Raw genomic sequence first — 10,000 nt, forward strand, 5'->3', positions numbered from 1 at the left:
GTCTCTCTAGCCAGCTGTCTGTCTGTCTCTCTGTCTGTCTCTCTATCCATCTGTCTGTCTGTCTCACCTCCTCCTGTAGGTCTTGTTGGAGGCCTGCACTCTCTGCAGCTCTGTCAGTCGGTCCTTGCTGAGGCGCTGTGCGTCCTGCAGGTCTCTCCGCGAGCGATCCCTGAACTCGTCCAGCTGAGCCTGCAGCGTCCTGCACCGACTGGCGCGAGTCCCCCATCATCAGCTCCATCTGGACACACACACAGACAGATAGAGAGACAGACAGAGGAGAGAGGAGAGGACACACACACACAGACAGAGAGAGAGACACATACGCGCACACCACGAGAGAGACCACACACACACACACGCACATACAGAGAGAGAGGAGAGGACACACACACACAGACAGAGAGAGAGACACATACGCGCACACAAGACAGAGAGAGAGAGAGAGAGAGAGAGAGAGGAGAGAGAGAGAGAGAGAGAGAGAGGAGAGAGAGAGAGAGAGAGAGAGACAACACACACACAGACAGAGAGAGAGACACATACGCGCACACACAGAGAGAGACACATACGCGCACCACAGAGAGAGAGAAAGAGAGAGAGAGAGAGAGAGAGGAGGAGAGAGAGAGAGAGAGAGAGAGAGAGAGAGAGAGAGAGAGAGAGAGAGAGAGACACACACACGCACATACAGCAGAGAGAGAGAGAGAGGAGAGAGAGAGAGAGAGGAGAGGAGAGAGAGGAGAGAGAGAGAGAGAGAGAGAGAGAGAGAGAGAGAGAGAGAGAGAGAGAGAGAGGAGAGAGACACACACACACACACCATCCGATTGTTACTCTTCATCTGGAGACAAACCAAGAAACCAGAGAAAATTGCAATGTGTCCAATTAGCAAAACCACTGAGAAAGAGAGAGCAAGGGTGAGAGAAACAGAGAAAGAGAGGGAACACAGACAGACAGAGAGAGAGAGAAAGAGAAACAGATAGACAGAAAAAGAGAGAAGGAGGGAGAGGGAAGGAGAGATGTACAGTGGGGGGGAGCTAATTTCCAAAGGTCGAGTCAAGAGGAGAGACGCAGAGAGGGGAAGCTAATTCCAATCAAATGGAATATATAATCCCATCAGCTAATTCCAATCAAAATGGAAATATATAATCCCATCAGCTAATTCCAATCAAATGGAAATATATAATCCCATCAGCTAATGCCAATCAAATGGAAATATATAATCCCATCAGCTAATGCCAATCAAAATGGAAATATATAATCCCCATCAGCTAATGCCAATCAAATGGAAATATATAATCCCATCAGCTAATGCCAATCAAATGGAAATATATAATCCCATCAGCTAATGCCAATCAAATGGAAATATATAATCCCATCAGCTAATGCCAATTCATTACATGAGCGATATCAGTCTCAACTACATCCACTGAAAGAGGACCAACGGAGAGAGAGAGAGATTTGAGATTTTAACCATACTTTATTCCAGTTTTACAAAACCAAAACAGGTCAATCAATCACTCTTTGTCATCACAAATTAGAGATATAAAAAAAGATCATAAAACCATTTTTATAAAAGATGGCTAAAATGCAATTCATTTTCAATCACAGTGCAAAGTGCTTGTTTGGTACACCACACCTCCTCAAAGGTTTCCAGATTTTGCATTAACTTATAAAACCGGAAGTCAACCAAAACTCTGGCTTTAACCAGGGCAGAAAACAGAACAACAACATTAGTTCCTGGTTAGGTTCTCTACCGTATTCCTCCTTGTGATATAAATAGCAATTTTTGGCTTGCCCCAGGATAAAATTCAGAAGTTTGCATACATTATGTCTTTTTTTTGACATATTTAAAACCAAGGACAAACATCTCTGTGGAGAACTCTTCACTGAACGCACAAAATAAACTTTGTAGCAAGCAAAACAAAGGTTTTTAACCTTAAACAAAAAGAAAAAGCATGAAAGACAGTTTCCCTTTGATAACAGAAAGGACATTCCTGACTAGCATTTGTGTTATCACTGAAACAAAAGCATTGACAGCAACTGCTCCATGAAGAATTCTCCACTGTAAGTCACCCACTCTCTTAGCCAATGGTGGTTTGTACAGTGCTCTCCATTCAGGCCTCACCCCACTATTCAGTTTGAGAGCAGCGCTCCAAGGTGTGTCCAGCCCTGCTCTCTAAACCTTCCTATTAAACACCTTTACACAGGCATGGTACAGCTGTTTCCCCGTGACCATATCCAGCAACATAGTGTTTGGGCTCCTAGATGTTAAAAGTGGACCTGTACACCCCATCCAAATTGGGTGCAATTACCAGCCTAGGAAAAGGGTCCAGTTGGTCAGGATGACACACCCCTGAACAATAGTCCACAAGTAGCTTAAGTTCATCCAAGGTGCAGGCAGCACGCCATTTTTCCAGGAGCTGCGACACAACCCGAAGTGATCTCAGTCCCATGGAATCAGCAAGCCCCCTCCTATTCCCAAAGTGTGGCCCTGTCCGGTCAACTACATCTTTCAAAGTGACAATCTTGGCACCACACAGCATCTTCTGAAGCGAAGGGAAATTGGTTGAGGAGATATCCAGACGTGCACCTCCAACCACAGGCTCTCTCAGGAGCCAATATAAGGAGACTGCAGAACCAAACCTTTTGACATTAAACAAGGCCCAAACTTTCAAGCAACTACGATAAAATGGTGGCAGATTTGAAAAACACCATTGCATCTGGTCTCATCAAAAACAAGGATTTGTCCAACCCCAAATTCCCACCCATTTTCAGTATTGCACAGCTCAAACACTTCCATGCAACATTTGTAGGCCCTGTCAAGAGCCTTTTTACAAACTGCAGTCTAAAAGCTGCAGTCCTACTATGCAAGTGTATGAGGCCCTGCCCCCCCTCATCCTTAGGCAAAAATAGAACAGATTGAGGTACCCAATGCAGCCCATCCCAAAAAAAATTCCCCAAAACAGACTGAATTTTTTGCAACAGGTCAGGTGGAGGGTCTACGCAGGATAGTCTATGCCAGAAGGACGATGCTACCAGATTGTTAATGATAAGTACCCCGCCCCCTGTATGACATTTTTGACAATAGCCACTTCCATCTTTCAAGCCTTCCATTAACCCGCTCAACTGCCCCCTCCCAATTCTTCTCCATAATTTTATCATTCCCCAGAAAAACACCCAAATACTTGAAACCATCTTTCCTCCAGTTCAAATGATCTGGGAGACTGGGCACTCCCTCCACCCATTGACCCAGCAATAGAGCCTCACTTTTTGACCAATTAACTTTGGCCGATGAGAGTAACTCAAACTCCTTAAGAATGTCAACAACCATCTCTATATCCCTTCCCCCACTAATAAGAAGAACTATGTCATCAGCATAGGCTGACAACCGAAGAGGTACATTACATCCAGGCACAGACACACCCTTCAACGTTAGTCTTATTTGCTGCAAAAGAGGCTCTATTGCTAAAGAGTATAGCATACCAGACAAAGGGCAGCCTTGCCTTACCCCTCTGCCAACTTTAAAAGGAGCACCTAAACCACCATTGACTTTGAGAACACTCTCCACACCATTGTACAGAACCCTGACCTTCTGAATAAAGCCTTCACTGAATCCAAAGGCATATAACGCGTCCCAAAGATAGCTGTGCTCCACCCTATCAAAAGCTTTCTCTTGGTCTAAAGAGACCAAACCCACATCAAGCCCCAAAATTTTAGCCATGTCTATGACATCACGGACTAAAGAAACATTATCAAAAATGGATCTACTGGGAATACAGTATGTTTGGTCCGGATGGATGACCTGATCTATCACCCTGCATAATCTGTTAGCCAGTGCTTTGGACAACAATTTATAGTCACTACACAGGAGCGACACGGGTCTCCAGCACTTTATATCAGTGAGATCACCCTTTTTAGGTAGAAGCGTGAGGACTGCCCTACGACAGCTCACGGGCAGAAGTCCTTTAGCAAGACTGTCGTTAAGCACTGCAAGCAAATCCTCCCCCACCTCAGACCAAAAAGACTTATAAAAGTCTATGGGGATTCCATCCAGGCCAGGGGCCTTGCCACACTCCATACCTTGAAGGGCCCTCTCCAGTTCCTCCAACGTCAGAGCGGAATCAAGTTCAGCCAAGGATTCCTCTGAAACCTGAGGCAATCCCCTCAAGAACACACTGTCAGCCTGTACACCGCTTAGTTCGCTCCCGTATAGATCTTTATAGAACTGTGCAGCTCTATTTCGAATATCATGCACACTGGTCAAAAGTGTTCCAGACTCAGATTGCAAAGAATGAATGCATTTCCTCTGGCCATTTTTCTTCTCCAAGCTAAAGAAAAACTTTGAAGGCACATCCATCTGATCCACACACTGAAAACGTGAACGGACCAACGCTCCTTGTGCATTAACACCTAGCAGCTCAGCTAAGGCGCCCTTCTTGGTTGCCAAATTGTCAATGTCATCATGATCCCCAGTAGAGTAAGCCAAATTCTGAATTTCTACTAACTCTGCTTCCAACATTTCAATTGACCGGGTTCTGTCACTTGTGATATTTCGAGTGTACTGTTTGCACAGTTGTTGGATTTGTAATTTGCCAAAATCCCACCACTGTTGTAAGGAGATAAAAGATGTCTTGCATTCACAAAAACCATCCCAGAAAGCTTTAAAAACATCTCTAAATTCCTTATCATGGGTTAAAGTGGTATTAAAATGCCAATAAGCACTCTTTGGCTTCACTGAGCTCAGGAACCCACTGCACACAACCAAACTGTGATCTGAAAAGCTTACAGGAGTAATAGCACAGTTCTTAAAAATATTAAGATGATGTTTAAAGCAGTAAAACCTGTCAAGCCTTGCTAAGGAAATCATATTACTATGGACATGAGTCCAAGTATATTGTCTTTGATCCATGTGAAAATTCCTCCACACATCACTTAGGTCATGTGTCTGCATACATTGACTAAGCTTTCTGCGTGAAAGCATATGCGGCTCAACATGATTCCTGTCCATGTCCTGCTCTGTGCAGTTAAAATCCCCCCCAATAAACAAATATTCATCACTATTGCATCCAGCTATAACAGTAGACAATGTTTCTAAAAATGCCACTCTTTCTGCTGCTGTAGTTGGTGCATACACACAAACAAAAACAAAAACATGATCCTCAAAGACAGCTCTAACTTTTAGCAATCTTCCCTCTATAACTTCCACCACTTCATACGAAATGGGAGTAAAGCTCTTTGAAAAAAGACATGCGACTCCCCCACTAACGTTGGAGTTGTGACTCAAAAGAGAAAGACCCTCCCACTCTAGAGCCCAATCAGTCGCGTTTCTTGCATCACTGTGCGTCTCTTGCAAGAGCACGACGTCTAGACGCTTAATACTTGACAGGAGTCGAAACTGGGCTCTTTTCAAGGGATCCCTAGCCCCATTAATATTTAGGGAAGCTACACGAAAATCACCCATGGTCAAAAACAAATGAAAAAGAAAAAGAAAAAAAAGTTGCATGAATAAACACATGATTCTGCTTACTTGGGACGTGCTGCCTTCTTTGATTTACCGTCCTTACCCAAAAGTGTATTTAACTTAGTGAGGAACTTGGTTAAACGGTAGACCTCAGGGTTAGAAAAAAGCCCGTCAGAAATGAACTGCTTTGTTCTGGCCATGAATTGTTCAATATCAGGGAAAAAGCTGTCGATCTGAACATTTCTAACATGCTTCGTTTCTTTCAGAAAATTTTTAATGTCCTGCACAGTGTATTCTTGAGTAGGGTAACCACTCATGCGCAAACTACAATCCACACTACAGTCAGAATCACTTTCTACCGAAGCGGGTTTATTTTGGCCTCGCGCATGTTTCTTTTTTGCCTTCACGGTCTCATCCATTTGTGTTCGCTTTTGACCTTTTTGGGGCATTTTAAAAACAGGTTCAACCTCAGCTTCCATTTCAGAACCTTCGTCATCTGAATCAATCCCATCTGTCAGATCATCTTCCCCTGCTACGCTATTCTGGGAAAAATCTACGCTTTCGGGTTCAGCCTGGGTGTCGGGTTCAGCCTGGGATGCATCTTCCCCTGCTGGCTCCGCAAGGGTAGGCCCACACGGGAGGCTCACCTCGGCTGAGGAACCTTCCTCCCCTCCCTCTGCCTGAACACCACTAGCTTCTGCACCCTCACCATTGGGAACATTAATACTGGGGGGCTGTTCATTATTGGATTCACCCTCGCCTTCAGCGGGAGTGTCTGTACCGTTTGGGCAAGCCCGCACTAGGTGGCCAACCTGGCCGCACCCAAAGCACTTCATTTGACAGGAGGACACATACACCAAATAATGAAAACCCTCTATGGGCACATTCAGAGTAAAATCTATATCCTTATTATCCTTTAAAATCATATGCACCTGACGTCTGAACGACACAATATGCTTAAGGAGTGGATTGCTACTTGAAATCGCTATCTTCCTTATCGGTGATACTAATTTGCCATGACGGGAAAGAGATTCAATCAGGATTTCATCTTTGATAAAGGGCGGAATGTTTGAAATAAATACTTTTTTAGAGGGTGATGATAAAGGTAGCACTGGGGTGAAAACACCATCAATTACTACTCCCCTTTCAATCACATCATTTGCCAACTCTACCGTCTCGAGAAACAAAACAACAGCCCGGTTCATACGAGCCGCGGAGAGGATTTTGTCGTGACCGACCATCTCACCAACAGCCAAGCTACATTCTTCAACGCTGGCATTAGCTGTTATTTTAATGGCATGTCGCCGTGTTAAGGACCCAAACACTCCTGTACCTAAGGCCGCCATGCTCCCAGGTGGGGGCAGACGCCTCGGTATAAGTAGCAAACGGAGCGAACTACTAACAGCAACCTACCCAACCTTAACCTTAAACCCAAACCAAACCACCCAAACAAAGAAAAAAAATATAAAAGTAAGTAGAGGTAGAGAAAACAGTGAAAAAAGGCACAGCGGCCACACTCACGCGTCTCACTCGCAGCACTCCGCCCACTCGCTCGCACATGCGCTCAGAGAGAGAGAGAGAGAGAGAGAGAGAGAGAGAGAGAGAGAGAGAGAGAGAGAGAGGTAAACAAAGGAAGTGGTATCTTCAGAATCATGACAAATTACAAAGACATAAACACACACACACTCACAGAGACACACACACACACACACACGCGCAGACACACAAACACACACACACTGACACACACACACACTGACACACACACACACTGACACACACACACACACACACCTCCTTGTTGATCTTCTCCAGGGCGCGGTCCAGCAGCCTCTTCTGCTCCTCCAGGTCGCTCTTGCCCCTGCGCAGCGCCTCCCTCTCGCGCTCGCGCTCCTCCAGCCTCCGGCTGAGCTCGTCCCGCTCCTGCCCCAGCCGAGAGGCTCCTCGCCGGGCCTCGTCCAGCTGGCCGCGCAGGGCCCGGTTCTCCTCCTCCAGGGCCTGCTCTGCCTCTGAGCTGCCACCCGAGCTGGAGTGGAGACGCGACTGATGGAGAGAGAGAGAGAAAGAAAGAAAGAAAGAAAGAAAGAAAGAAAGAGAGAGAGAGAGAGAGACAGAAAGCAGGACTAGAGTGAGTGTTTGTTATGCGTATGCTGTAGCTATCATCCTAGCCTAGGTCTCCTAAGACTGAGAGTGTGTGTGTGTGTGCGTGTGTAAAATATGTGCTTGAATGTACTAAACAGTATGTTTGAGAATAAACAAGAATGACGTGTGAGTTTGCATACACATCCTCTATAACACAAAGCATTGTATGCACTATATGAATCAACCACAGCAAAGCAACCTTGAGAGAATGGACAACTGTGTGTGTGTGTGTGTGTGTGTGTGTCTCTGTGTGTGTGTGTGTGTCTGTGTGTCTCTGTGTGTGTGTGTGTGTGTCTCTCTCTCTCTCTCTCTCTCTCTCTTACCATGCGGGCCAGTCTTTCTCGCAGGCGCGTGTTGGCCTCCTGCAGCTCCAGGTTTGTGCCCAGGTCTGGGGAGGAGCTGACTGGGGCCTGGTGGGAAGAATGAGAGGAGCGGCGGATAGGCTGAATGAACAGGTGCATGGATGAAGGGATGAACAGATGAATGAATGGATGAAAGAAATGAATGAATGGATGAAGACATGAATGGATAAGAAAGATGAACAAGGAAAATAGTTGAGGTTATCAGTAGATAGATAGATAGATAGATAGATAGATAGATAGATAGATAGATAGATAGATAGATAGATACTTTATTGATCCCCAAGGGGAAATTCAAGTATGTAAATGAAGAGTAGCCTAGAGAAGCTTATGTGCCTATCCGAGTCTGATTTTACCTGCTTGGCCTTCTCTAGTGCCTTTTCCAGCTCGTCCAGGTTCTTCTGTGATTGCTCTTTCCAGCTGTCAATCTCAGCTTTCAACTTCTCCTCCCGCTCCTCACTGGACGCCCTGGCAGCCTTAAGCTCGTCCCCTTTCTTCACCGACTCCGCCCTCTGCTGGTCCAGCTCTGCTTGAGCGCGCTTCAGGTCGTCACGGCAGCTCTGCAGCTCCTGCGGTAGCCATGACAGCAGGATCATCAGAACATCTCCGTTTGAGTGTGTGTGTGTGTGTGTGTGTGTGTGTGTGTGTGTGTGTGTGTCTCGCGACAGTGAATAAGCGTGGGCGTTACCTGCAGCAGAGCGTTCTTCTCCTCTGACACGGACATCTGTTTCAGCCGATCCTCCAGCTCCTTCTTCTCCTCCTGCACCTTATGCAGTCTGTGTAGGTGAAGAGGACAAACACGGACAGGTTTCACAATCACGCGCTGACGCGGGGATGAAATACACACGCTGATTAAGGGGGAAACACACTGATTGCATATGTACACTCAGGATCACTCAGGGAGGGTAATTCAACGGCAATCAAACTCGATCATCCTGCAATCACATCTTCAGCTGCTAACACATAATCATACCGGATCACACAGTCAACTACTACTACGAAAACACACACACATGCACACACACACACACATATATATCAGGGCTTACAGTGTTTATACACATACTGTACATACAATTAAATCTATATACACACACACACTCACATATACTCCTAATGCACACAAAAAAAAAATCACAATTACATACTATTACACACAAAACTACTAAAAGACTATAAAATCCTATAAAATATCCTATAGGTCATAGGTGATTGGATTTGAGCATGATTGGCTGATGTGATTGAGTTAGTTCTGGTAAGTTTTTTTTTTTTTTAATCGTCACGATGCGATTGGTGGGTTAGTGTTGGAGTCTGCTAGTGGGCGCTCACGTTCTAGGCACTCTGCGCTGAACAACCCCTCTGACCGATACAAACCCACAGATGGACAGAGGTAGAGGCAGTGGCATGCAAAAAGAGAAAACAAATAAGAACACACAGTCCATTAAAAATAACACCAAGGAGCAGGAGGTTAGGTTGGCGAGCTACAATAAAATGGAAACAAAGTCACCGGAGGAGCATATGATGAGAAAATGTTTATGTTGGCAGATGCTTTTGTCCAAAGTGACTTACTGTACAGTATATGACTGCTACATTATTTCAAAATAATAGCTTCAAATAAAGTTGAAAAGCCTACATTATGTATAATAATAATAATAATAATAATAATAATAATAATAATAATAATAATAATAATAATATAACATGGCACAAATATACAAAAGATCTGCATTGAATTTCACATAGCTAGTAAAAAGGTTGCATAATAGTTTGGAGCGTGACACTACAACAGCTTAATGTTTAACATCCCCTATACGGAATGACTTGTTCCTTGATACCACATTGGGAATAAGCACTGAAGCTACATGAGCTTTGCAAACAAAGCAATCTCTAGGCTGTCTGAACACCAACCACATGGTGCTGTTCTCGTAACAAGCGTGTCAGATATTATGTAGGAGTGGCAAGGGCTTAATGGGAAGCCTAGTGCTATGCTGTGGGGTGTATAATGTATGGAATACTTGGGTAGATACCACTGAGGTTACATGCA

At 44.8% G+C, this 10,000-nt stretch overlaps 1 protein-coding gene across 1 annotated transcript in view; it reads right to left on the reverse strand.

Annotated features, from left to right (window-relative positions):
• Positions 1 to 59: 59 nt before the first annotated feature.
• Positions 60 to 10,000, reverse strand: part of cgnb (cingulin b) — a 28,099-nt gene continuing 18,158 nt past the window's right edge. The window contains 7 exon segments of the mRNA XM_042076670.1: positions 60 to 198; positions 200 to 238; positions 7,250 to 7,498; positions 7,921 to 8,007; positions 8,313 to 8,525; positions 8,645 to 8,732; positions 9,286 to 9,315. Coding sequence (XP_041932604.1) covers positions 64 to 198; positions 200 to 238; positions 7,250 to 7,498; positions 7,921 to 8,007; positions 8,313 to 8,525; positions 8,645 to 8,732; positions 9,286 to 9,315 — 841 coding nt within the window. The 3' untranslated portion in view covers positions 60 to 63.

This window comes from Alosa sapidissima, chromosome 21 (assembly GCF_018492685.1).
Source record: "Alosa sapidissima isolate fAloSap1 chromosome 21, fAloSap1.pri, whole genome shotgun sequence".
NCBI classification, from domain to species: domain Eukaryota; kingdom Metazoa; phylum Chordata; class Actinopteri; order Clupeiformes; family Clupeidae; genus Alosa; species Alosa sapidissima.